Source organism: Cherax quadricarinatus, chromosome 78 (assembly GCF_038502225.1).
Source record: "Cherax quadricarinatus isolate ZL_2023a chromosome 78, ASM3850222v1, whole genome shotgun sequence".
Taxonomy (NCBI): domain Eukaryota; kingdom Metazoa; phylum Arthropoda; class Malacostraca; order Decapoda; family Parastacidae; genus Cherax; species Cherax quadricarinatus.
This window is the reverse complement of record NC_091369.1, coordinates 17,957,348-17,984,284: the sequence shown is the minus strand read 5'-3', so window position 1 is coordinate 17,984,284 and position 26,937 is coordinate 17,957,348. Positions and strand designations below refer to the sequence as shown.

At 40.4% G+C, this 26,937-nt stretch overlaps 2 protein-coding genes across 2 annotated transcripts in view; one reads left to right on the top strand and one right to left on the bottom strand.

Annotated features, from left to right (window-relative positions):
• The window catches only part of LOC128701482 (inactive hydroxysteroid dehydrogenase-like protein 1), a 375,829-nt gene that overhangs the window by 90,021 nt on the left and 258,871 nt on the right, over nt 1-26,937 (top strand). The gene's annotated exons all lie outside the window — the stretch shown is intronic.
• LOC128701496 (uncharacterized) overlaps nt 995-26,937 on the bottom strand; it is a 186,708-nt gene continuing 160,765 nt past the window's right edge. Inside the window, exons 13-17 of the mRNA XM_070101522.1 lie at nt 25,696-25,838; nt 10,448-10,635; nt 5,335-5,505; nt 2,644-2,787; nt 995-1,328 (exon numbers count right to left, since the gene is read on the bottom strand). Of these exons, the coding sequence (XP_069957623.1) occupies nt 995-1,328; nt 2,644-2,787; nt 5,335-5,505; nt 10,448-10,635; nt 25,696-25,838 (980 nt within the window). The remainder of the gene's footprint in view (nt 1,329-2,643; nt 2,788-5,334; nt 5,506-10,447; nt 10,636-25,695; nt 25,839-26,937) is intronic.

The following is a 26,937-nucleotide window of genomic DNA, read 5'->3' as shown; positions in this document are numbered from 1 at the left end:
GCATTCCAGGGAGGCATTCCTGGGAGACATTCTTGGGAGGCATTCCTGGGAGGCATTCCTGGGAGACATTCCTTGGAGGCATTCCTGGGAGACATTCCTGGGAGGCATTCCTGGGAGACATTCCTGGGAGGCATTCCTGGGAAGCATTCCTGGGAGGCATTCCTGGGAGACATTTCTGGGAGGCATTCCTGGGAGGCATTCCTGGGAGGCATTCCTGGAAGGCATTCCTGGAAGGCATTCCTGGAAGGCATTCCTGGGAAGCATTCCTGGGAGGCATTCCTGTGAGGCATTCCTGGGAGGCATTCCTGGGAGGCATTCCTGGGAGGCATTCATGGGAGGCATTCCTTGGAGACATTCCTGGGAGGCATTCATGGGAGGCATTCCTGGCAGGCATTCCTGGGAGACATTCCTGGGAGGCATTCCTTGGAGGCATTCCTGGGAGGCATTCCTGGGAGGCATTCCTGAGACGCATTCCTGGGAGACATTCCTGGGACGCTTTCCTGGGAGACATTCCTGGGAGGCATTCCTGGGAGGCATTCTTGGGAGGCATTCCTAGGAGGCATTCCTGGGAGGCATTCCTGGCAGGCATTCCTAGGAGGCATTCCTGGTAGGCATTCCTGGGAGACATTCATGGGAGGCATTCCTAGGAGGCATTCCTGGGAGGCATTCCTAGGAGGCATTCCTGGGAGACATTCATGGGAGGCATTCCTAGGAGGCATTCCTGGGAGACATTCCTTTGAGGCATTCCTAGGGTGTACTCCTTGGAGGTACTTCTAGGGTTCAACCCTGGGAGGTACTTCTAGGGTGTACTTCTAGAAGGCACTTCAAATGTGCACTTCTGGCAGGAACTCCATGGAAGTAGATTGGTGCACTTCTGGCAGGCATTCTTGGGAGGTACTTCTAGGGTGCACTCCTGGGAGGGAGTCCAGGGAGGCCATCCTGGGAGGTATTTCTAGCGTGCACTCCTTTGAGGTACTTCTAGTGTGCATTCCTTCTAGGTACTCTCAGTTTGCACTCCTGGGAGGGATTTATAGTGTGCACTCCGTGGAGGTACTTCTAGTGTGCACTCCTGCAAGATACTTTTAGTATGCACTTCTGGAAGGCTCTTTTGGGAGGCAATCCTGGGAAGCTCTCTTGGGAGGTACTTTTTGGAAGCACCTCTGAGAGGCACTCCTGGGAGGCACTCATCGGAGGCACTCGTGATACGTTCTTCTAGTGTGCGCTTCTTGGAGGCACTCCTTTGAGGTACTCCTAGGGTGCACTCCTGGGAGGCACTTGAGGGAGGCACTCCTGGTATCAGTTCTGGGAGGCACTTCTGGGAGTCACTTCTAGGGTGCACTTCTGAGAGTCATTCCTAGGGAGTGCTTTTGGGAGGCACCTCTTGAAGGTATTCCTGGGAGGCACTCCTGGGAGGTACTCCTAGGGTGCACTTCTGAGAGTCATTCCTAGGGCGTACTTTTGGGAGGCACCTCTTGAAGGTATTCCTGGGAGGCACTCCTGGGAGGTACTCCGAGGGTGCACTTCTGGGAGACACTCGTGGAAAGCACTCCTGGGAGGTACTCCTAGGATGAACTTTTGGGAGGCACTCCAGGGAGAAACTCCAAGGAATCACTCCAGTTAGACACTCCAGAGAGGCACTTTTGGTAAGCTCTCGCGGAGGCACCTCTGAGAGGTACTCCTGGGAGGCACTCCTTGGAGGTATTCCTAGGGTGCAATTCTGGGAGGCACTCCAAGGAGGCACTCATGTGAAGCACTCCTGGGAAACACTCCTGGGAAGCACTCCTTGGAGGCACTCCTGGGAGTCACTCCAGGGAGGCACTTCTGAGAGGCACTCATGGGCCCAAGACTGTTCAACTGCCTCCCAACATACATAAAGGGGATTACCAATAGACCCATGTGTGTCTTCAAGAAGGTGCTGGACAGGCACCTAAAATTAGTACCTGATCAGCCAGGTTATGATTCGTACTTCGGTTTACGTGGGGCCAGCAGTAACCTGGTTGATCAGACCCTGATCCACCCCGAGGCCTGGTCTCAGACCGGCCGTAGGGGGTGTTGGCCCCCGAAGCGCTTTCCAAGTAAACTACAGGATTTCACTACAGGGAGACACCCAAGGGAGGCCCTCCTAGGAAGCACTCCTGGGAGGCACTCCTGGGTGGCACTCTTGGGAGGTACTCCTGAGAGGCACTCCTGGGAGGAACTGGTGAAGAACTGGCAAAAAACAGCATATTCTGTAAGGTTTGAAGACATTGTTAAATATTTAAATATTAAACAGAAACACTGTAACTTAAACCGGAAATCAGGAAAAGTTTCAGGAGCTCCCTCAACTTTGAATGAAATTCATAACAGTCATGAAAAAAAAAACTTGAGTGGGAAAGTGAGAAAGTGAGAGCTTCAGGACATGGTTCATGAGTAAACAAAAATCAGACTGTATTTACCAGCATAAAAGTAAGTTGTAGGGAATTTAGTGTGATGAACATTAGTGAAAATTAAGAACAGAGTGGAGGACCAAGCGAATGCCTGCGGAACACCACTGCCAACTTTTCGGTAAGGATAAACTTGAAAATTTTGAAGATAATAGCAACGAAGAAAAGCTGTTTTAAAGACTGAGTGAAGATTTACCAAATAGTTCAATAGGTCACTCACACTTCAGTCACGGTATCCCAGTTTTGGAGGAGGAAGGACCAGGCTGCATCCTGTCCTGGGTCGCTCGCCGCCATGGAGCTGTACACTTCGAAAGCGTCGCTTTCTCTTAACTTCACTTCCGAAGAGAAGGTGATGTACAGATATCTGAGAGAGATAGTAACATCCTTAATTTATTATATATAAAACCTTCGAACTGCACGAGGGTTGAAGCAGCGTTTCACTCATATGCCACCAGCAGTATGAGTCACAACAGAGCTCACTATAATCCCTTCTTCAGGGAATAAAGTAAATTTTCTGTGGTGACTGGGGAGAACAAATTGTTAAGTGAGTGTCAAGATACGTAATGAAAGCAAGCCTTTGTTTTAGACGAATTTTTGCTGAGCATTATCAATTCTAGAGTAAATAAGTCGAGGCTCTGTTTAAATTTCTAGACTCAGATATAAAATACACAAACATGAAATATTACAAACGGTAACTGAAAATAAACCAGTGAAGAAGTAGGACATAAACTGACAATGAATCAAAGCTAAAACACAAGTACATCCTAGAGATTTAGAGCAGCCAGTGATATGGTAATCTGATCTGAACCCTCCAGTGTGATGTAAACAGAATAGATACAGAAGAAAGAAGCAGAAGAATCGGTCCTGTGCCTTAATTAGGAGCGCATGACACCGGCGCAGATCCGAGTGAAATATTAATGTAAGAGTGAACCCAGTTGGCTGATATCTTAGACACTTAGAGGTGACGAGTAGACAGAGAAGAAGCACCGCTTCCAGAATGGCAAAGTTACACATACATGAGGCTAATTTCTACCATAACAAAACGTAAAAAATGAAGAATAGTTCATAGAATTACTGCCAAATCCCATAAGGTTTCATTGCCTTGCTCAAAGCATTCGGGCTGTGGGAGAATAACACACACAGCAGTTACTATCATGACGTGGTCCAGTCGCTCGATGAGCTGAAGACTTTAAATTAAAGATAGACGAGAAAAACAAACACAATAAACGCACAGTGGAATAAATACTCACGACTGTCAGCGAGCCGGGAAGTCAAGTGGCTACCTGAGATTTATAGCTCAGCAAATCACCTACTAAGCCAGAGTTTGTAGTGTGAGAGGGTGGTGGGCAGCACTAAAGTCAACAATCCTCCGAAACAAGCGCTTCAACGCTTAAACGACCAGCACCACAGCCATACTCACATACACACAAAATTATATACATATAAATGAACTTTTACTTCATCAATGTGTTCAGTTATAGTTCCTGGGTATAATGAAAGTAATAATCATCAGCTGCATGACCTCTTGGGTAGATGGAGGTACATTTTCTAAATCTCATAAGGTAGTTGAGCTGCAGCTCTCTTTACTGTTCAGGGTTTAAAAATCCGTATATATATGTTATGATACTAGTGAGTATCTCTTACAGAAGACTGGGAATATGGAATATGGAAAGTATCTTTCTCGCATCACGCAGCAACTGAAAAATATACAGTTATCTTTACATTTTGCCACATTGATTTGGCAACAGTTATTTTTATATGCTGAGATCAGCAGTGAGTTGACTAGCTTTGATTTAGAAGAGATTCTATTTTCCGTTGTGGTAACCGTTTTCTCTGCTATTCAGAGAAGTATTATGAATAGAAAACTGTAAATTTATACCTCACCTCGTATCATGCTTCTTGAGTGCTTTGAGGAACAGGAGGCTGTGGTTATGGGATATATGTAACCTATCCTCTGCATCACACACATTCTTTCACTGCTGTAAATACAGCGAAATAATGGGTGACTGATGAAGATATCTTAATCAGAGAAACTTAACTGTTCGCGCAGTAGAATTTTTTTATCGCATGTATCTTATATTTATATTTTTTTCCGTTGTAATATGTTATAATTATTTATATTTTTTTAATTGATAGAGGACAACCTAACCTAACCCAGAAATTTGCTGCAAACCATATGTAGGAACTCTTTATAGATTTTTATGGGAGCTAAGAGGATGTGTTGATGTGTGATGCTTGTCTCTAATGATGCAGTGGTCTATATACATCCAGGTTCCTCAGCAGAGGCTCTAACTTAGCAACCCCTCAAGGAAGGTTCCTTGATGTTGGTGAGGGGCTCTTGATTTAGGAAATTGGATCTGTGCTCCAGTTCCCCGAATTAAGCCTGAATGCCTTCCACATCCCCCCCAGGCGCTGTATAATCCTCCGGGTTTAGCGCTTCCCCTTGATTATAATAATAATAATAATAATCTAACTTAGCAAACAAACTGAGGTTTCCCATTCCATTGGAATTAAAAAACTTTTATACATCAGCATTTAAAGTCTTTTAAACTTACTTTGAACTTATTGTTCGTTTAGCATAATAGACTTCAAACTGGTTGTCTGGGATTGTTTTATAAACCAAACCGAGAGAGAAAAAAACAGAAATAAATGCATACAAGCAAGTGCAGAAAAGAATAAATACTCATACACTGCAACATATAATGTAATATGCATTAAAACTGGTATGAGTGATATTAAAAACCTTTCCAAAGTTGTATCTCATTATTAAACTGATGGAGTATTACCATCTCTTCATTGCATCATCGGCTGGTAAAAGAGAGTTGAATATTTCCTCTAGTTATCAGATTTGCTACAATAAGCCATTTTTGTATTAGCTCCACTCATTACCAACTCCTTTAGTAAGACTTACCCAGCCTTGACCCAGGGGTCTTTGCTGCAGCTGAGTGCCAGTATAATCTGGTCCTTGTGTTTGTCATCTTTGGTCTGGAAATATCGTTGCCAGGCAAACTGCCACTCCTTCTTTCCGCCGTTGGCAATGGCTGTGCAATATACGATCCCCCTCACCTCATGTGTCACACTTCTGCAAATATCAAAAAGAATATTGTAACAAAATCCTAAAGCTATTTTTTTTAAGAAAAAGATTACATTACAGGAGGTTGAACCTCTTACAGACTTCACCTAAGCCAATCTAACTCTTTTAATATGTATAACAACAGTAACAACCGCTGGTTATAATGTGGGTGTTGGTGTACAGAATATTATGCACAACAATATATATCCTAGTAATAATTTACATGAGATTAACTAAGCTATATATGGGTATTCACGTCTACCATCTAAGACTGAGTCTTTAAGTTGCTATTAGTGAATAAAATACTGATAGTCACAGTCTCAGATTAGTGACAAACTATTTCATAATTAAAAGTAATTCAAAACCCCAGGAAAAAAAGACGAGGGGACAGTTGCAACTTGTTAGGAATACAAAAAAAGTTGCTAAGTTATAAATACTTTCTTTTCATCTTTAATGTACAATAAACAGCAGAAGTTCTTGTGTTTAAAACTATTAAGAGTATGTAAATTTAATTAATAAGTATTTTTTTTATTAAATAACGTAGGTATTTCTTTAAAATATATGGAAACAAGATACAAATTTAACCCTAAACTCATAGAAGCAGGTTGGTGCCCAGTGAGTGACTTGCACCAGAGACTGGGACACCAAAGACAGACAATGGTTATAAATGACCATAATTTTTAAAGGGGGTGGACCGGTAAGCCAGCGGAAGGCCTCGGTCAGATGACCAAAAGCTCCAAAGGCGGGTCATCATCTGACTAAGACCCGCGTCAGGAAACATTTGTCCTGTTTCCTGACGAACCTTACCTAACTAACCTAACTGGGACACCATGAAGTTATCTTGCAACAGTATCCTTTATGGGGTCGCAGCTTGACAGACACGCACTGTGATGTTGCTTAAAATAGTCAGATTGTGTGTGAAAAAGTGATTAGTTACGTTACTCAAAGGACTCAAGAAGTAGAGATAGTCCGAAGGCTGACTGCAGCCGAATCGGTGATATATGTACGCTCAGCAACGAACACTTTCACTTAGACCACAAGAACAGCTGAAGCCTTGAGACAAACATTCTAAGCCAAGCGGGAAGGATTTAAGGAAATCTCACTTATAGTTGATAAGTTTCTATATATATGTGATGTGTGATGATAAGTTTCATTATTAATAGCTTATAGTTGATAAGTTTCTATATATATGTGTGATGACCATTATTAATAGCTGGTTTATATAGTTGATAAGTTTCTATATATATGTGTGATGACCATTATTAATAGCTGGTTTATATAGTTGATAAGTTTCTATATATATATGTGATGACCATTATTAATAGCTGGTTTGTATAGCTCATAAGTTTCTATATATATGTGATGACCTTTATTAATAGCTGGTTTATATAAAAAAAACTAAAACTCAATTATGATTTCTATTAAAGTGTTCGAAGTCCAAAACAAATTCTGAGGCAAACCTCCTGTTACCTCTTATTAAAAACGCTGCATTTGAAGTCAAAAAAATTTCATTAATAAAATAAATGCTTTATTCTAATTTTAGCAATACTTACAGCCTGCACATAAATATGGCAATTTGGACAAATTAAGACCTCATCTAAACTTTTAATAACATTAACTGATCCTACCTAATTTTATTCTGTAACATTCTGTTAACAAAGTAAGTAGAACGATTTCCATCAACATCCAATTATTTCTGTAAAAAAAGAGCACCTGGGTTAAGTAAAGTCCAACAATGTTTGAACAATAGCGAAGGAAAGAGGGTAACTGTTGTGATTATATCAAGTGTTTGGCTTAGAATTTTTCAAGAACAGTTTATCCCCCTAAACTCTGGTTTATTTAATAATATACCAGAGAACATGGATCTGTCCAGGCGGACATCCACCAGATCTTTAAATGGGCCGCAGAAAACGATATGAAATTCAATGAACAGAAATTTCAATTGCTGTGATATGGAGAACTTTAGGAAATTAAAACTATATCGGAGTATAAAACATATTCCAATCTCACAATAGAGCGAAAAACTAATGTGAAGGACGTGGGAGTGATAATGTCAGAGGGTCTCACTTTCAAAGACCACAATAATGTATCTACCGCATCTGCTATAAAAATGATAGGATGGATAATGAGGACCTTGTAAGCTAGGAATGCCAAGCCCATGATGACTCTATACAGATCGCTTGTTATATCTAGGCTGGAATATTGCTGCACACTAACAGCGCCTTTCAAGGCAGGTGAAATTGCTGACCTGGAAAATGTACAGAGAACCTTCACGGCACACATAGGTGCGATAAAACACCTTAAGTACTGGGAAAGGTTGAAGTTTCTTGGTTTGTACTCCTTGGAACGCAGGTGACAAAGATACATGAAAATCTACATTTGGAAAATCCTAGAGGAATTAGTTCCAAATTTGCACACGAGAATCACTCCTTACGAAAGCAAAAGACTCGGCAAACGGTGCAACATCCTCCCAATGAAAAGCAGGGGCGATACGAGCACGCTAAGAGACAACGCAATAAGTGTCAAGGGCCCAAGAATGTTCAACTGCAACTCAGTATACATACGGGGGATTACCAAGAGACCCCTGTCTGTCTTTAAGAAGGCCCTGGACAGGCATCTAAAGTCAGTACCTGACAAGCCGGGATGTGGATCGTATGTCAGTCTACGTTCGACCAGCAGTAACGGCCTGGTTGATCAGGCCCTGATGCACCGAGAGGCCAGATCACAGACCGGTCCGCGGGGGGCATTGATCCCCGTAACCCTCTCCAAGTATACAGATATTAGAAGGAAATTTCAGTTGCAGTTATTCGATTAGAAATAATAACTAAGAATTACATAGCAGTAGGAAATGCCTAATTCCTAGCTATTCTTTCTAACTGAATAACTGTAACTATAATTTCCTTAGGAACTGACAGATCTATGTTCTCTAGAATATTATTAAGTGAAACATAGTGTTTTGTAGGCTATTTATTATTCTTAAATATTCTAACCCAAGCATTCGTTACCGTCAAGACAATTACGTTGTTTTCTTTGGTAATGTTGACTCCGTATCCCTAGTTTGCTAACTACAATAGTCGACTGACACACGGATATAAGATGTCTTACCACTTATTAATAAGATCACAAAATACGTTAAACCAATTTGGAAGCTTACCAGTGAATCTCGCTCTGCAGGCAAGAAGCTGTAAATTCTGCATTTTTTTGTAACTATGCACGACTATGTCTGTTCCTCAAAAAACAAAAAAGCTTTAAAAGATTTTTCCAAGATTTAAAAGCAAAAAATCTTAGTTAAAAAAATCAATAGCAGGACTCGTACCTGCAAATTCTGTAACATAGTACATAGTATTTTATCCACAAAGTCAGACTCCAGATAAGTATGGGCGCCTAGTCGTAGCTAGACTATGTTTTCCCCATACACCGGAGCACCAGGATTGTTTACAGAATTATTTCATCAAATCCTGTCACACGCAGTGATCAACGAAAGACATTTGAAATGCTTAACAATTCGCAGACAAACGAGATTATTTACAAACATTGTCTCTATATCCACGCAGGACTCGAACCTGTGAACTCTGCAACAGAGCACACGGTACTTTAACCACAACGCCTGATTGTGATTTGTTAAGCATTTCAAATCTCTTTCGTTGTTCGTTGCATGTGGCAGGATTTCATGAGACAACTGAAAACAAACCTGGTAGTTCAGGGTATGGGGAAACATCGTCTATCTCCGGCTAGGTGCCCACACTTATCTGGAGTCTATCGTTGTGGATAAAATACTGTGAACTCTGATGCAGAGTTTGCAGGTTCGAGTCCTGCAGTGGACCGATATATATATATATACCTACATACATTTATATATATATATATATATATATATATATATATATATATATATATATATATATATATATATATATATATCGTGCCGAATAGGCAGAACTTACGATCTTGGCTTAAATAGCAACGCTCATCTTGCCATACAGGACAAGTGAAAATTTGTGTATGCAATAATTTCGCCAAAATCATTCTGAACCTAACGAAAAAAATATATTTGATTTTGTTTGTTTAGTATTAAATTATTGTAAACGTATCTAAAATATATTTAGTTGGGTTAGGGTAAAATAAATTGTTCTTGTTATAATAAGGTTAGGTAAGTTTTCTAAGATTCTTTTGGAGCAAAATTAAAATTTTTTACATAAACATTAATGAAAAAAATATATCTTTACACGTATAAGAGAAAATTTTAGAAAGGGCTTAATTTTAAATGAGTTCTTGCTAAATGACCGGTTTTACATATTCGGCACGACATATATATATATATATATATATATATATATATATAAATATATATATATATATATATATATATATATATATATATATATATATATATATATATATATATAAGTTGCCCACATGGCAAATTGTAAGTTATTATCTTAAGGAATTTTTGATACAGTATTATTAGTTTTTCATTATTTCAAAACGGTATACATGCTTTGGATTTTCTTGAGAATCATGTTTAACTGATAAAATAAGTAATTAGTTTGGTGTAGTTCAGTCTATTAATGCTCAAGATATTCCTCTAAATTAATTATTAAATTGGCAAATAAGATCCATACGAAGCACAAACAACCCAACGTATCACAACTTTAATAGGATGAGAGAAATAAAAAAAAAAAAAAAATTTTAAACCCAAATTGGGAAAACAAAGAAGAGGAAGAAAAAAGTCTTCATCCACATTAGGCGTAAGGAATGGTGATTTTTTTTGGCAAGATAAATGGGAACATTTCTCACGACCTGCGAATTAGTTGCATGAAGACCCTCTCATTGGAGGCTTTCGTCATTTAACCAAAATCTTCCGATGCCTTCTCGATACTCTCTTACCATATACTCATAACAATAATGGGTTCTCCACAGACGGCGATACCTAAATAAAAAAAAGTCTCACTCAATCAAGTTGGGTGTTTTCATCCACTGTCTGTAGAGGCTGGTGGCAAGGTGCACACAGTCAGAGTGGCCCAGTCTGCAGATCCAGTTTGTCAACTGAGCATGTTCCTTTTGCATCTTTAGCATGCTCTCCTCATTGTCGAGTTCCAGTGTGATGTAAAGGGGCACCAAAAGCGACAGCGCGTACTTCTGTAGGAAAGAGGCGAGGAAATGATTCGTTTATGTTGTTTAGCTAAGATGTAGGTGCAAGTATGCCCGTTTATCTTTGACTTTTTGTAATATATATACATATATATATATATATATATATATATATATATATATATATATATATATATATATATATATATATATATATATATATATATAATATATATATATATATATATATATATGCACCTGGAGAAGAGAGAAGTGTAGAGGAGAGAGAGAGATTCTGGGAAATGTTGAGTGAATGCGTGGGGAGATAAATAAATATACAAAGTATGATGTAGCACGTAATGAAAGTAGTTTGTTAGATTATGTATTGGTGGATAAAAGGTTGATGGGTAGGCTACAGGATGTACATGTTTATAGAGGGGCAACTAATATATCGGATCATTATTTAGTTGTAGCTACAGTTAGAGTAAGAGGTAGATGGGAAAAGAGGAAGGTGGCAACAACAAGTAAGAGGGAGGTGAAAGTGTATAAACTAAGGGAGGAGGAAGTTCGGGCGAGATATAAGCGACTATTGGCAGAAAGGTGGGCTAGTGCAAAGATGAGTAGTGGGGGGGGTTGAAGAGGGTTGGAATAGTTTTAAAAATGCAGTATTAGAATGTGGGGCAGAAGTTTGTGGTTATAGGAGGGTGGGGGCAGGAGGAAAGAGGAGTGATTGGTGGAATGATGAAGTAAAGGGTGTGATAAAAGAGAAAAAGGTAGCTTATGAGAGGTTTTTACAAAGCAGAAGTGTTATAAGAAGAGCAGAGTATATGGAGAGTAAAAGAAAGGTGAAGAGAGTGGTGAGAGAGTGCAAAAGGAGAGCAGATGAAAGAGTGGGAGAGGCACTGTCAAGAAATTTTAATGAAAATAAGAAAAAATTTTGGAGTGAGTTAAACAAGTTAAGAAAGCCTAGGGAAAGTATGGATTTGTCAGTTAAAAACAGAGTAGGGGAGTTAGTAGATGGGGAGAGGGAGGTATTAGGTAGATGGCGAGAATATTTTGAGGAACTTTTAAATGTTGAGGAAGAAAGGGAGGCGGTAATTTCATGCACTGGCCAGGGAGGTATACCATCTTTTAGGAGTGAAGAAGAGCAGAATGTAAGTGTGGTGGAGGTACGTGAGGCATTACGTAGAATGAAAGGGGGTAAAGCAGCTGGAACTGATGGGATCATGACAGAAATGTTAAAAGCAGGGGGGGATATAGTGTTGGAGTGGTTGGTACTTTTGTTTAATAAATGTATGAAAGAGGGGAAGGTACCTAGGGATTGGCGGAGAGCATGTATAGTCCCTTTATATAAAGGGAAAGGGGACAAAAGAGATTGTAAAAATTATAGAGGAATAAGTTTACTGAGTATACCAGGAAAAGTATACGGTAGGGTTATAATTGAAAGAATTAGAGGTAAGACAGAATGTAGGATTGCGGATGAGCAGGGAGGCTTCAGAGTGGGTAGGGGATGTGTAGATCAAGTGTTTACATTGAAGCATATATGTGAACAGTATTTAGATAAAGGTAGGGAAGTTTTTATTGCATTTATGGATTTAGAAAAGGCATATGATAGAGTGGATAGAGGAGCAATGTGGCAGATGTTGCAAGTATATGGAATAGGTGGTAAGTTACTAAATGCTGTAAAGAGCTTTTATGAGGATAGTGAGGCTCAGGTTAGGGTGTGTAGAAGAGAGGGAGACTACTTCCCGGTAAAAGTAGGTCTTAGACAGGGATGTGTAATGTCACCATGGTTGTTTAATATATTTATAGATGGGGTTGTAAAAGAAGTAAATGCTAGGGTGTTCGGGAGAGGGGTGGGATTAAATTATGGGGAATCAAATTCAAAATGGGAATTGACACAGTTACTTTTTGCTGATGATACTGTGCTTATGGGAGATTCTAAAGAAAAATTGCAAAGGTTAGTGGATGAGTTTGAGAATGTGTGTAAAGGTAGAAAGTTGAAAGTGAACATAGAAAAGAGTAAGGTGATGAGGGTATCAAATGATTTAGATAAAGAAAAATTGGATATCAAATTGGGGAGGAGGAGTATGGAAGAAGTGAATGTTTTCAGATACTTGGGAGTTGACGTGTCGGCGGATGGATTTATGAAGGATGAGGTTAATCATAGAATTGATGAGGGAAAAAAGGTGAGTGGTGCGTTGAGGTATATGTGGAGTCAAAAAACGTTATCTATGGAGGCAAAGAAGGGAATGTATGAAAGTATAGTAGTACCAACACTCTTATATGGATGTGAAGCTTGGGTGGTAAATGCAGCAGCGAGGAGACGGTTGGAGGCAGTGGAGATGTCCTGTCTAAGGGCAATGTGTGGTGTAAATATTATGCAGAAAATTCGGAGTGTGGAAATTAGGAGAAGGTGTGGAGTTAATAAAAGCATTAGTCAGAGGGCAGAAGAGGGGTTGTTGAGGTGGTTTGGTCATTTAGAGAGAATGGATCAAAGTAGAATGACATGGAAAGCATATAAATCTATAGGGGAAGGAAGGAGGGGTAGGGGTCGTCCTCGAAAGGGTTGGAAAGAGGGGGTAAAGGAGGTTTTGTGGGCGAGGGGCTTGGACTTCCAGCAAGCGTGCATGAGCGTGTTAGATAGGAGTGAATGGAGACGAATGATACTTGGGACCTGACGATCTGTTGGAGTGTGAGCAGGGTAATATTTAGTGAAGGGATTCAGGGAAACCGGTTATTTTCATATAGTCGGACTTGAGTCCTGGAAATGGGAAGTACAATGCCTGCACTTTAAAGGAGGGGTTTGGGATATTGGCAGTTTGGAGGGATATGTTGTGTATCTTTATACGTATATGCTTCTAAACTGTTGTATTCTGAGCACCTCTGCAAAAACAGTGATAATGTGTGAGTGTGGTGAAAGTGTTGAATGATGATGAAAGTATTTTCTTTTTGGGGATTTTCTTTCTTTTTTGGGTCACCCTGCCTCGGTGGGAGACGGCCGACTTGTTGAAAAAAAAAAATATATATATATATATATATATATATATATATATATATATATATATATATATATATATATATATATATATAGTAGGTTGGTATATACAGCAACCGCCCAGGGAGGTACTACCGTCCTGCCAAGTGAGTGTAAAACAAAAACCTGTAATTGTTTTACATGATGGTAGGATTGCTGGTGTCCTTTTTTCTGTCTCATAAACATGCAAGATTTCAGGTACGTCTTGCTACTTCTACTTACACTTAGGTCACACTACACATACATGTACAAGCATATATATACACACCCCTCTGGGTTTTCTGCTATTTTCTTTCTAGTTCTTGTTCTTGTTTATTTCCTCTTATCTCCATGGGGAAGTGGAACAGAATTCTTCCTCCGTAAGCCATGCGTGTTGTAAGAGGCGGCTAAAATGCCGGGAGCAAGGGGCTAGTAACCCCTTCTCCTGCATAAATTACTAAATTTAAAAAGAGAAACTTTTGTTTTTCTTTTTGGGCCACCCTGCCTTGGTGGGATACGGCCTGTTTGTTGAAAGAACTCTACATGTCCGAACCACCTCAACAACCCTTCCTCAGCCCTCTGGACAACAGTTTTGGTAATCCCGCACCTCCTCCTAACTTCCAAACTACGAATTCTCTGCATTATATTCACACCACACATTGCCCTCAGACATGACATCTCCACTGCCTCCAGCCTTCTCCTCGCTGCAACATTCATCACCCACGCTTCACACCCATATAAGAGCGTTGGTAAAACTATACTCTCATACATTCCCCTCTTTGCCTCCAAGGACAAAGTTCTTTGTCTCCACAGACTCCTAAGTGCACCACTCACTCTTTTTCCCTCATCAATTCTATGATTCACCTCATCTTTCATAGACCCATCCGCTGACACGTCCACTCCCAAATATCTGAATACATTCACCTCCTCCATACTCTCTCCCTCCAATCTGATATCCAATCTTTCATCACCTAATCTTTTTGTTATCCTCATAACCTTACTCTTTCCTGTATTCACCTTTAATTTTCTTCTTTTGCACACCCTACCAAATTCATCCACCAATCTCTGCAGCTTCTCTTCAGAATCTCCCAAGAGCACAGTGTCATCAGCAAACAGCAGCTGTGACAACTCCCACTTTGTGTGTGATTCTTTATCTTTTAACTCCACGCCTCTTGCCAAGACCCTCGCATTTACTTCTCTTACAACCCCATCTATAAATATATTAAACAACCACGGTGACATCACACATCCTTGTCTAAGGCCTACTTTTACTGGGAAAAAAATTTCCCTCTTTCCTACATACTCTAACTTGAGCCTCACTATCCTCGTAAAAACTCTTCACTGCTTTCAGTAACCTACCTCCTACACCATACACTTGCAACATCTGCCACATTGCCCCCCTATCCACCCTGTCATACGCCTTTTCCAAATCCATAAATGCCACAAAGACCTCTTTAGCCTTATCTAAATACTGTTCACTTATATGTTTCACTGTAAACACCTGGTCCACACACCCCCTACCTTTCCTAAAGCCTCCTTGTTCATCTGCTATCCTATTCTCCGTCTTACTCTTAATTCTTTCAATTATAACTCTACCATACACTTTACCAGGTACACTCAACAGACTTATCCCCCTATAATTTTTGCACTCTCTTTTATCCCCTTTGCCTTTATACAAAGGAACTATGCATGCTCTCTGCCAATCCCTAGGTACCTTACCCTCTTCCATACATTTATTAAATAATTGCACCAACCACTCCAAAACTATATCCCCACCTGCTTTTAACATTTCTATCTTTATCCCATCAATCCCGGCTGCCTTACCCCCTTTCATTTTACCTACTGCCTCACGAACTTCCCCCACACTCACAACTGGCTCTTCCTCACTCCTACAAGATGTTATTCCTCCTTGCCCTATACACGAAATCACAGCTTCCCTATCTTCATCAACATTTAACAATTAATCAAAATATTCCCTCCATCTTCCCAATACCTCTAACTCTCCATTTAATAACTCTCCTCTCCTATTTTTAACTGACAAATCCATTTGTTCTCTAGGCTTTCTTAACTTGTTAATCTCACTCCAAAACTTTTTCTTATTTTCAACAAAATTTGTTGATAACATCTCACCCACTCTCTCATTTGCTCTCTTTTTACATTGCTTCACCACTCTCTTAACCTCTCTCTTTTTCTCCATATACTCTTCCCTCCTTGCATCACTTCTACTTTGTAAAAACTTCTCATATGCTAACTTTTTCTCCCTTACTACTCTCTTTACATCATCATTCCACCAATCACTCCTCTTCCCTCCTGCACCCACTTTCCTGTAACCACAAACTTCTGCTGAACACTCTAACACTACATTTTTAAACCTACCCCATACCTCTTCGACCCCATTGCCTATGCTCTCATTAGCCCATCTATCCTCCAATAGCTGTTTATATCTTACCCTAACTGCCTCCTCTTTTAGTTTATAAACCTTCACCTCTCTCTTCCCTGATGCTTCTATTCTCCTTGTATCCCATCTACCTTTTACTCTCAGTGTAGCTACAACTAGAAAGTGATCTGATATATCTGTGGCCCCTCTATAAACATGTACATCCTGAAGTCTACTCAACAGTCTTTTATCTACCAATACATAATCCAACAAACTACTGTCATTTCGCCCTACATCATATCGTGTATACTTATTTATCCTCTTTTTCTTAAAATATGTATTACCTATAACTAAACCCCTTTCTATACAAAGTTCAATCAAAGGGCTCCCATTATCATTTACACCTGGCACCCCAAACTTACCTACCACACCCTCTCTAAAAGTTTCTCCTACTTTAGCATTCAGGTCCTCTACCACAATTACTCTCTCACTTGGTTCAAAGGCTCCTATACTACACCATAGTAGCATGGAGTGACCACAAATCTGAGACTCTCTGATCGAGGGTTCTATCCCCGTCCATGGTATGGTTTCCAGACAATCCTTCCTATTTGCCTAATCGTGTCATTACAATTTCGTGAGTCAGAGTTGCACATGTGTCGCCGAGGTCAGTGGTCACCTGCGGTCATACCTGTCCTAAGCTCTGAGAGTTAGTGTGGGGTGTTACCAAGCACCATGGCTTGTTGTAGTGTTTTAGAATCTCAGGTTAAAGTGTTGAAGAAGGAGATTCTACTTCTTCAGCAGGAAAATAGGAGGCTGAAGCTTCGCCTAGATGAGTCTGGGAGTGATTGTGAGAAGGATTTAGCTGGTAAGGAGGAAATGGTCACCAGCAGTAATAGTGGCAACCGCTTTAAGTGGGAAGTGGTTCACAGTTCAGGAAGAAGGAAGACGAGGGGGGTTAACAGAGAAGATGTGAAGGTTGGAAATCGATTCTCAGGTAAGATATATGGACCATTCTTTTTGTAACATAGACAGAATGGTCAGACAGAGGGTGTGACTTCCTGGAGCTGGTGTTGGTGACATAGTCAGCAGGTTGGATAATATTATGTCAGGTAATGGGAGCAAGCCCATTATCTGTCTTAGTGCTGGGGGTAATGACATTGGGAAGGTCAGGAGAGAGGAGCTGCTGGATAAGTACAGGTCAGCCATAGAAGTAGTTAGGTCTAAGGGAGGGATCCCAGTCATATGTAGCAGCTTGCCTAGAAAGAGAATGGGCAATGAATGGATGTCTAGGGCAATTGGTATAAATTGCTGGCTAGACAGGTACTGCAAGGAAATTGCAATCCCATTCATTGATAACTGGGACATATTCTTTGCCAAACGTGATATGTATGCAAGGAATGGGGTTCATCTCTCTGGGGATGGAGTGGTTGCATTAGCCAATTCGATTGAGAGGGTAATTGATGATTTGTCTAGGAATTTAAGCTGATAGATTATGGAGGCATGGGTATTTGTGGGAAACAATCAGGCTGCAGTATTATGGTTAAAAACAGCAGTTATTACCAGTATACTTCAGGGATATGTTTAAAAGACAATATTCAAAATAAAGTTGCTAGTAATGGCAAATCAATTGATCAACAAACAAAGAGAGATAACAGAGGGCAACGAGTGACTAGCTCCCTTAAGATTTACTATACAAATAGTAGGAGTCTAAGAAATAAGATAGATGAGCTAAGATTGCTTGTAAGTGTAGGTAATATAGATATTATTGGTATAACAGAGACCTGGTTCAACCTGAAAGATAGAGAAATGCCTTCTGAATGCAACATACAGGGTTATAAATTATTCCACACTGATAGGGTCAACAGGAAGGGTGGTAGAGTGGCGATGAATGTCAGAGAAAATTTAAATTGTCTTAGAAATGATGTAAGATTAGAAAAATCGAACACAGAATCTGTTTGGCTACAGTTTCTCGAGGATCGTGACAAATTAATTCTGGGTGTGATTTATAGGCCCCCAAGCCTTGATAGGGAGTGCAGTAAGCTGTTATGGGACGAAATTCATAAGGCATCTAGATATAAAAATGTTGTGATAATTGGAGATTTTAACTTTAGAAAATTGATTGGAACAATATGACAGGAAATCTTGAGTCTAGTGACTTTCTTGATGCGGTTCAGGATTGCTTTTTATAACAGTTTGTGACAGAACCAACTAGAGGAAACAATCTGCTTGACTTGGTTTTTGCCAACAAAGAATCATTAATTAATAATCTTGAGGTTAATGATGAGCTTGGGGAAAGTGATCATAAATCACTTAGTTTCAATATATCATGGAATTACCCAGAAAACTGCAATCAAATCTCTGTCCCTGACTTTCGCTTGGATGATTTCATGGGACTGAAAAATTACCTGGGTGGGCTAAGTTGGGATAACCTGACTATGGGTCAGGTAGATGATCTTGGTTGCCAGTATGACGTTTTTCAGAGCATAGTTCTAGCTGCCCATCTATAAATATATTGAACAACCACGGTGACATCACACATCCTTGTCTAAGGCCTACTTTTACTGGGAAATAATCTCCCTCTCTCCTACATACTCTAACCTGAGCCTCACTATCCTCGTAAAAACTCTTCACTGTTTTCAGTAACCTACGTCCTATATCATACATCTGCCACATTGCCCCTCTATCCACCCTGTCATATGCTGTGTGTGTGTGTGTGTGTGTGTGTGTGTGTGTGTGTGTGTGTGTGTGTGTGTGTGTGTGTGTGTGTGTGTGTGTGTGTGTGTGTGTGTGTGTGTGTGTGTGTGTGTGTGTGTGTGTGTGTGTGTGTGTGTGTACTCACCTATTTGTACTCACCTATTTGTGGTTGCAGGGGTCGAGTCCTAGCTCCTGGCCCCGCCTCTTCACCGGTTGCTACTAGGCCCTCTCTCTCCCCGCTCCATGAGCTTTATCAAACCTCGTCTTAAAACTGTGTATGGTTCCTGCCTCCACTACGTCATTTTCTAGGCTATTCCACTGCCTTACAACTCTATGACTGAAGAAATACTTCCTACTATCTCTCTGACTCATTTGTGTCTTCAACTTCCAATTGTGGCCTCTTGTTTCTGTGTCCCCTCCCTGGAACATCCTGTCTTTGTCCACCTTGTCTATTCCACGCAGTATTTTATATGTCGTTATCATGTCTCCCCTGACCCTCCTGTCCTCCAGTGTGGTCAGGCCGATTTCCCTTAATCTTTCCTCATAGGACATTCCCCTTAGCTCTGGAACTAACCTTGTCGCAAACCTTTGTACTTTCTCTAGTTTCTTGACGTGCTTTATCAAGTGCGGGTTCCAAACAGGTGCTGCATACTCCAGTATGGGCCTGACATACACGGTGTACAGTGTCTTGAATGATTCCTTACTAAGGTATCGGAATGCTGTTCTCAGGTTTGCCAGGCGCCCATATGCTGCAGCAGTTATCTGATTGATGTGTGCTTCCGGAGACATGCTCGGTGTTATACTCACCCCAAGATCTTTCTCCTTGAGTGAGGTTTGCAGTCTTTGGCCACCTAGCCTATACTCTGTCTGTGGTCTTCTGTGCCCCTCCCCCATCTTCATGACTTTGCATTTGGCAGGATTAAATTCGAGAAGCCATTTGCTGGACCAGGTGTCCAGTCTGTCCAGGTCTCTTTGAAGTCCTGCCTGGTCCTCATCAGATTTAATTCTCCTCATTAACTTCACATCATCTGCAAACAGGGACACTTCTGAGTCTAACCCTTCCGTCATGTCGTTCACATATACCAAAAATAGCACTGGTCCTAGGACCGACCCCTGTGGGACCCCGCTCGTCACAGGTGCCCACTGTGATACATCATTACGTACCATGACTCGTTGTTGCCTCCCTGTCAGGTATTCTCTGATCCATTGCAGTGCCCTTCCTGTTATATGCGCCTGATGCTCTAGCTTCTGCACTAATCTCTTGTGAGGAACTGTGTCAAAGGCCTTCTTGCAGTCCAAGAAGATGCAATCAACCCACCCCTCTCTCTCTTGTCTTACTTCTGTTATTTTATCATAAAACTCCAGAAGGTTTGTGACACAGGATTTGCCTTCCGTGAATCCGTGCTGGTTGGCATTTATACTCCTGTTCCGTTCCAGGTGCTCCACCACTCTCCTCCTGATAATCTTCTCCATAATTTTGCATACTATACACGTCAATGACACAGGTCTATAGTTTAGTGCCTCTTTTCTGTCTCCTTTTTTAAAAATGGGAACTACATTTGCCGTCTTCCATACCTCAGGTAGTTGCCCAGTTTCCAGGGATGTGTTGAAGATTGTGGTAAGTGGCACGCACAACATATCTGCTCCCTCTCTAAGGACCCACGGGGAGATGTTGTCTGGTCCCATTGCCTTTGAGGTATCGATGTCCCTTAGCAGTTTCTTCACCTCCTCCTCATCTGTATGTATGTCGTCCAACACTTGTTGGTGTATTCCTTGCTGGTGTCCCCATCTGGTCTGTCCCCCCAGAGTCCTTCCTGTCTCTACTGTAAATACTTCCTTAAATCTCGTGTTGAGCTCCTCACATACCTCTTGATCGTTTCTTGTGAGTTCTCCACCTTCTTTCCTCAGCCTTATCACCTGGTCCTTGACTGTTGTCTTCCTCCTAATGTGGCTATACAGCAGTTTCGGGTCAGATTTGACTTTCGATGCTATGTCGTTTTCATACTGTCGCTGGGCCTCCCTCCTTATCTGTGCATACTCGTTTCTGGCTCTTCTACTAATCTCCTTGTTTTCCTGGGTCCTATGCCTCCTGTACCTTTTCCATTCTCTGTTGCACTTAGTTTTTGCCTCCCTACACCTTCGGGTAAACCAAGGACTCGTTTTGGTCTTCCTATTATTTCCGTTTCCCTTGGGAACAAAACTTTCCTCTGCCTCCTTGCACTTTGTTGGATGTCCTCAATGTCTGAACTGCTCAGGGTGAACACAAGATCCAGTCTTGCTGGCTCATCCTCCCCTCTCTGGTTGTGTCCCTGACATGTTGATGCATGAGGTTTTCAAGTACCACATCCATCATCTTGGCTCTCCATGTTTCGGGAACCCCATGTGGCTCCAGGTTTTCCCAGTCGATCTCCCTGTGGTTGAAATCGCCCATTACCAGTAACTTTGCTCTGCTCGAGTGAGCTCTTCTTGCCACCTCAGCCAGTGTGTCCACCATCACCCTGTTGTTTTCTTCGTACTCCTCTCTTGGCCTCCTGCAGTTCTGTGGTGGGTTATACATCATGTGTGTGTGTGTGTGTGTGTGAGTGTGTGTGTGTGTGTGTGTGTGTGTGTGTGTGTGTGTGTGTGTGTGTGTGTGTGTGTGTGTGTGTGTGTGTGTGTGTGTGTGTGTGTGTGTGTGTGTGTGTGTGTGTGTGTGTGTGTGTGTGTGAGTGTGTGTGTGTGTGTGTGTGTGTGTGTGTGTGTGTGTGAGTGTGTGTGTGTGTGTGTGTGTGTGAGTGTGTGTGTGTGTGTGTGTGTGTGTGTGTGTGTGTGTGTGTGTGTGAGTGTGTGTTTGTGTGTGTGTGTGTATGTATGTATATGTGGATGATATATGTATATATATATATATATATATATATATATATATATATATATATATATATATATATATATATATATATATATATATATATATATATATATATATATATATATATATATATATATATATATATATATATATATATATATATATATATATATATATATATATAGGAAAAACTATATATATAAGTCCTTTCTAAAATTTTGACTTATACGTAACCGGCCGTATCCCACCAAGGCAGGGTGGCCCAAAAAGAAAAACGAAAGTTTCTCTTTTTAAATTTAGTAATTTATACAGGAGAAGGGGTTACTAGCCCCTTGCTCCCGGCATTTTAGTCGCCTCTTACAACACGCATGGCTTACGGAGGAAGAATTCTGTTCCACTTCCCCATGGAGATAAGAGGAAATAAACAAGAACAAGAACTAGAAAGAAAATAGAAGAAAACCCAGAGGGGTGTGTATATATATGCTTGTACATGTATGTGTAGTGTGACCTAAGTGTAAGTAGAAGTAGCAAGACGTACCTGAAATCTTGCATGTTTATGAGACAGAAAAAAGACACCAGCAATCCTACCATCATGTAAAACAATTACAGGTTTCTGTTTTACACTCACTTGGCAGGACGGTAGTACCTATGGGTATATGCTGTATACCAACCTACTATATATATATATATATGCATATATATATATATATATATATATATATATATATATTTTTCTGTCTCATATATATATATTCTCCTTACATTTAGGTCACACTACAGTTGCATGTACAAGCATATATATATTTATTTTTTTTTTTTTATTATCACACTGGCCGATTCCCACCAAGGCAGGGTGGCCCGAAAAAGAAAAACTTTCACCATCATTCACTCCATCACTGTCTTGCCAGAAGGGTGCTTTACACTACAGTTTTTAAACTGCAACATTAACACCCCTCCTTCAGAGTGCAGGCACTGTACTTCCCATCTCCAGGACTCAAGTCCGGCCTGCCGGTTTCCCTGAACCCCTTCATAAATGTTACTTTGCTCACACTCCAACAGCACGTCAAGTATTAAAAACCATTTGTCTCCATTCACTCCTATCAAACACGCTCACGCATGCCTGCTGGAAGTCCAAGCCCCTCGCACACAAAACCTCCTTTACCCCCTCCCTCCAACCTTTCCTAGGCCGACCCCTACCCCGCCTTCCTTCCACTACAGACTGATACACTCTTGAAGTCATTCTGTTTCGCTCCATTCTCTCTACATGTCCGAACCACCTCAACAACCCTTCCTCAGCCCTCTGGACAACAGTTTTGGTAATCCCGCACCTCCTCCTAACTTCCAAACTACGAATTCTCTGCATTATATTCACACCACACATTGCCCTCAGACATGACATCTCCACTGCCTCCAGCCTTCTCCTCGCTGCAACATTCATCACCCATGCTTCACACCCATATAAGAGCGTTGGTAAAACTATACTCTCATACATTCCCCTCTTTGCCTCCAAGGACAAAGTTCTTTGTCTCCACAGACTCCTAAGTGCACCACTCACCCTTTTCCCCTCATCAATTCTATGATTCACCTCATCTTTCATAGACCCATCCGCTGACACGTCCACTCCCAAATATCTGAATACATTCACCTCCTCCATACTCTCTCCCTCCAATCTGATATCCAATCTTTCATCACCTAATCTTTTTGTTATCCTCATAACCTTACTCTTTCCTGTATTCACTTTTAATTTTCTTCTTTTGCACACCCTACCAAATTCATCCACCAATCTCTGCAACTTCTCTTCAGAATCTCCCAAGAGCACAGTGTCATCAGCAAAGAGCAACTGTGACAACTCCCACTTTATGTGTGATTCTTTATCTTTTAACTCCACGCCTCTTGCCAAGACCCTCGCATTTACTTCTCTTACAACCCCATCTATAAATATATTAAACAACCACGGTGACATCACACATCCTTGTCTAAGGCCTACTTTTACTGGGAAATAATCTCCCTCTTTCCTACATACTCTAACTTGAGCCTCACTATCCTCGTAAAAACTCTTCACTGCTTTCAGTAACCTACCTCCTACACCATACACCTGCAACATCTGCCACATTGCCCCCCTATCCACCCTGTCATACGCCTTTTCCAAATCCATAAATGCCACAAAAACCTCTTTAGCCTTATCTAAATACTGTTCACTTATATGTTTCACTGTAAACACCTGGTCCACACACCCCCTACCTTTCCTAAAGCCTCCTTGTTCATCTGCTATCCTATTCTCCGTCTTACTCTTAATTCTTTCAATAATAACTCTACCATACACTTTACCAGGTATACTCAACAGACTTATCCCCCTATAATTTTTGCACTCTCTTTTGTCCCCTTTGCCTTTATACAAAGGAACTATGCATGCTCTCTGCCAATCCCTAGGTACCTTACCCTCTTCCATACATTTATTAAATAATTGCACCAACCACTCCAAAACTATATCCCCACCTGCTTTTAACATTTCTATCTTTATCCCATCAATCCCGGCTGCCTTACCCCCTTTCATTTTACCTACTGCCTCACGAACTTCCCCCACACTCACAACTGGCTCTTCCTCACTCCTACAAGATGTTATTCCTCCTTGCCCTATACACGAAATCACAGCTTCCCTATCTTCATCAACATTTAACAATTCCTCAAAATATTCCCTCCATCTTCCCAATACCTCTAACTCTCCATTTAATAACTCTCCTCTCCTATTTTTAACTGACAAATCCATTTGTTCTCTAGGCTTCCTTAACTTGTTAATCTCACTCCAAAACTTTTTCTTATTTTCAACAAAATTTGTTGATAACATCTCACCCACTCTCTCATTTGCTCTCTTTTTACATTGCTTAACCACTCTCTTAACCTCTCTCTTTTTCTCCATATACTCTTCCCTCCTTGCATCACTTCTACTTTGTAAAAACTTCTCATATGCTAACTTTTTCTCCCTTACTACTCTCTTTACATCATCATTCCACCAATCGCTCCTCTTCCCTCCCGCACCCACTTTCCTGTAACCACAAACTGTTAAAAATCCGAAGGAAATCTTATCTTATCTCTTAACACTACATTTTTAAACCTACCCAATACCTCTTCGACCCCATTGCCTATGCTAAACCTCCACCTCTCTCTTCCCTGATGCTTCTATTCTCCTTGTATCCCATCTACCTTTTACTCTCAGTGTAGCTACAACTAAAAAGTGATCTGATATATCTGTGGCCCCTCTATAAACATGTACATCCTGAAGTCTACTCAACAGTCTTTTATCTACCAATACATAATCCAACAAACTACTGTCATTTCGCCCTACATCATATCTTGTATACTTATTTATACTCTTTTTCTTAAAATATATATTACCTATAATTAAACCCCTTTCTAACAAAGTCAATCAAAGGGCTCCCATTATCATTTACACCTGGCACCCGAAACTTACCTACCACACCCTCTCTAAAAGTTTCTCCTACTTTAGCATTCAGGTCCCCTACCACAATTACTCTCTCACTTGGTTCAAAGGTTCCTATACATTCACTTAACATCTCCTAAAATCTCTCTCTCTACTCTACATTCCTCTCTTCTCCAGGTGCATACACGCTTATTATGACCCACTTTTCGCATCCAACCTTTACTTTAATCCACATAATCCTTGAATTTACACATTCATATTGTCTTTTCTCCTTCCATAACTGATCCTTCAACATTATTGCTACCCCTTCCTTAGCTCTAACTCTCTCAGATACTCCAGATTTAATCCCATTTATTTCCCTCCACCGAAACTCCCCTACCCCCTTCAGCTTTGTTTCGCTTAGGGCCAGGAGATCCAACTTCTTTTCATTTATAACATCAGCAATCATCTGTTTCTTGTCATCCTCACTACATCCACGCACATTCAAGCAACCCAGTTTATATCTTTAAACGTATAAGAGAAAATTTTAGAAAGGACTTAATTTTAAACGAGTTCTTGCTAATTGACCAGTTTTACATATTCGGCACGACATATATATATATATATATATATATATATATATATATATATATATATATATATATATATATATATATATATATATATATATATATATATATATATGTATATGTATATATATATATATCGTGCAGACTACGCGTGGGTATACCTACCTTGAAGCTGTCATACACGGGAGTCTCCTTAATAATCTTCTCCATAAGCTCTAAGTTGCTAGAGAGGGAAATGAAGGGCAACATTTCCTTCTCATTCTTCACGTACATGGTCACGTCCAGGGCTGTCTTGTAGGAGAGCTTCCCTGTGCACGTGCATTGAGAAAAAGAGAAAGAAGGTTGGTCTTATATCTTATGTCTGTCTCTATTAATTTTCTTTACCAGGAATTTTTAAAAATAACAATAAATATTAATTTAAAGATTGTTTAGATATGTTTTAGCTAACCTAGATTGACCTTTTATTTTATTATCTTAGAATAATGAGACATAACTTTCTTGGCTAATAATGATTAGATATTTTTTTATCTACTTACGATGTAACTTTCATTTGAAAATAAATATGAAACAAATAATAATTTAAAACACTGTTATTGAATTTAATAAGTTTATATCATATTATATAGAATTTTTTTACTAAATATAAAAAATATGTAAAAAATTTAATAAATAAATATGATAATCAATACAGAATTTTACGTGTCGCTCCACTAACATTAGAACATAAGAACATAACGAAGAAGGAACACTGCAACATGCCTACTGGCCCATGCGAGACAGGTCCATGTCACCCCCCGCATTAGACCAATGACCCACCCAGTCAGGTCACATCCACTTAAGGAAGGAGCACGGTATCAGACCTAGTAGCACAGGCTAGTCAGATCCAGCTCACACCCACCCACACCCACTCACGTATTTATCTAACCAGTTTTTAAAACTACACAACGTTTCGGCTTCTATAACTGTACTCGGGAGTTTGTTCCAATCATCCACAACTCTATTACCAAACCAGTGCTTTCATATATCCTTCCTGAATCAGAATTTTTCAAATTTAAAACCATTGCTGCGAGTCCTGTCTTGGCTAGATATTTTCAGCACGCTATTTACATCCCCTTTCATTTATTCCTGTTTTCCATTTATACACCACAGTCTGGTAAACTGACATACAGTATTACCTAGAATACAGTACTGGTAAACTGACATACAATATTACCTAGAACACAGTACTGGTAAACTGACATACAGTATTACCTAGAACACAGTACTGGTAAACTGACATACAGTATTACCTAGAATACAGTACTGGTAAACTGACATACAATATTACCTAGAACACAGTACTGGTAAACTGACATACAGTATTACCTAGAACACAGTACTGGTAAACTGACATACAGTATTACCTAG